We start from the raw sequence: 963 nt of genomic DNA, 5'->3' as shown, positions 1-963 counted from the left end.
CCCAAAGGGTCACAGAGGGACAGGGAGCTCCCTGAGGGGGTCACAAGGCGGAAAAGTGACCCCCAGAGCACCCCCAAATCCTCAAAGGGTCCCCAAAGGGTCCCCAAAGGGTCCCAGAGGGACAGGGAGCTCCCTGAGGGGGTCACAAGGGAATTCCCTGGGGGAAAAGTGACTCCAACAGCTTCCCCCTCCTCATGGATGGTCCCCAAAGGGTCCCCAAAAGTCCCAAAGGTGCCTCCAAAGGGTCCCCAAGGTGCCCCCAAGGTGTCCCCGGTGTGTCCCCAGGGTGACCCCAAAGGATCGCAAGGTGTCCCCAAGGTGTCCCCAGGGTGTCCCCAGGGGTCCCCAGGGGTCCCGAGGGGTCCCCAGGGTGACCCCAAAGGATGTCCCCAAGTTGTCCCCAGAGGGTCCCCAAAGGTGTCCCCAGAGTGACCCAAGGGTGTCCCCAAGTTGTCCCAAGGGTGTCCCCAAAGGTCCCCAGAGTGTCCCCGGGGTGTCCCCAAAGGGTGTCCCCAGGGTGTCCCCAAAGCTCTCCCCAAAGGGTCCCCAGGATGTCCCCAGGGTGTCCCCAAAGGGGTCCCCAAAGCTGTCCCCAAAGGGTGTCCCCAAAGTGTGTCCCCAAAGTGTCCCCAGGGGTCCCCAGGGTGTCCCCAGGGCATCCCCAAAGGGTGTCCCCAAAGGTGTCCCCAAAGGGGTCCCCAAAGCTGTCCCCAAAGGGTGTCCCCAAAGTGTGTCCCCAAAGTGTCCCCAAGGGGTCCCCAGGGTGTCCCCAGGGTGTCCCCAGGGTGTCCTCAGGGTGTCCCCAGGGTGTCCCCAAGGTGTCCCCAAAGGTCCCCAGGGTGTCCCCGGGGTGTCCCCAAAGGGGTCCCCAAAGATCCCCAGGGTGTCCCCAAAGGTCCCCAGGGTGTCCCCAAGTTGTCCCCAAAGCTGTCCCCAAAGGGGTCCCCAAAGGGTGTCCCCAGG

General features: G+C 64.3%; 1 protein-coding gene across 1 annotated transcript; it reads right to left on the bottom strand.

Annotated features, from left to right (window-relative positions):
- Positions 1–9: 9 nt before the first annotated feature.
- Positions 10–946, bottom strand: LOC108444931 (endo-1,4-beta-xylanase C-like; the record flags this gene model as incomplete). Its single annotated transcript, XM_017727243.1, has 2 exons — positions 10–31; positions 588–946. Coding segments are annotated over 2 exons (381 nt in total), but the record flags the coding sequence as incomplete, so codon positions are not given.
- Between the last annotated feature and the right edge of the window lie 17 nt (positions 947–963).

This window comes from Corvus brachyrhynchos, unplaced genomic scaffold, assembly GCF_000691975.1.
Source record: "Corvus brachyrhynchos isolate BGI_N302 unplaced genomic scaffold, ASM69197v1 scaffold1530, whole genome shotgun sequence".
Taxonomy (NCBI): domain Eukaryota; kingdom Metazoa; phylum Chordata; class Aves; order Passeriformes; family Corvidae; genus Corvus; species Corvus brachyrhynchos.
This window is presented reverse-complemented; position numbering and strand designations above follow the sequence as displayed.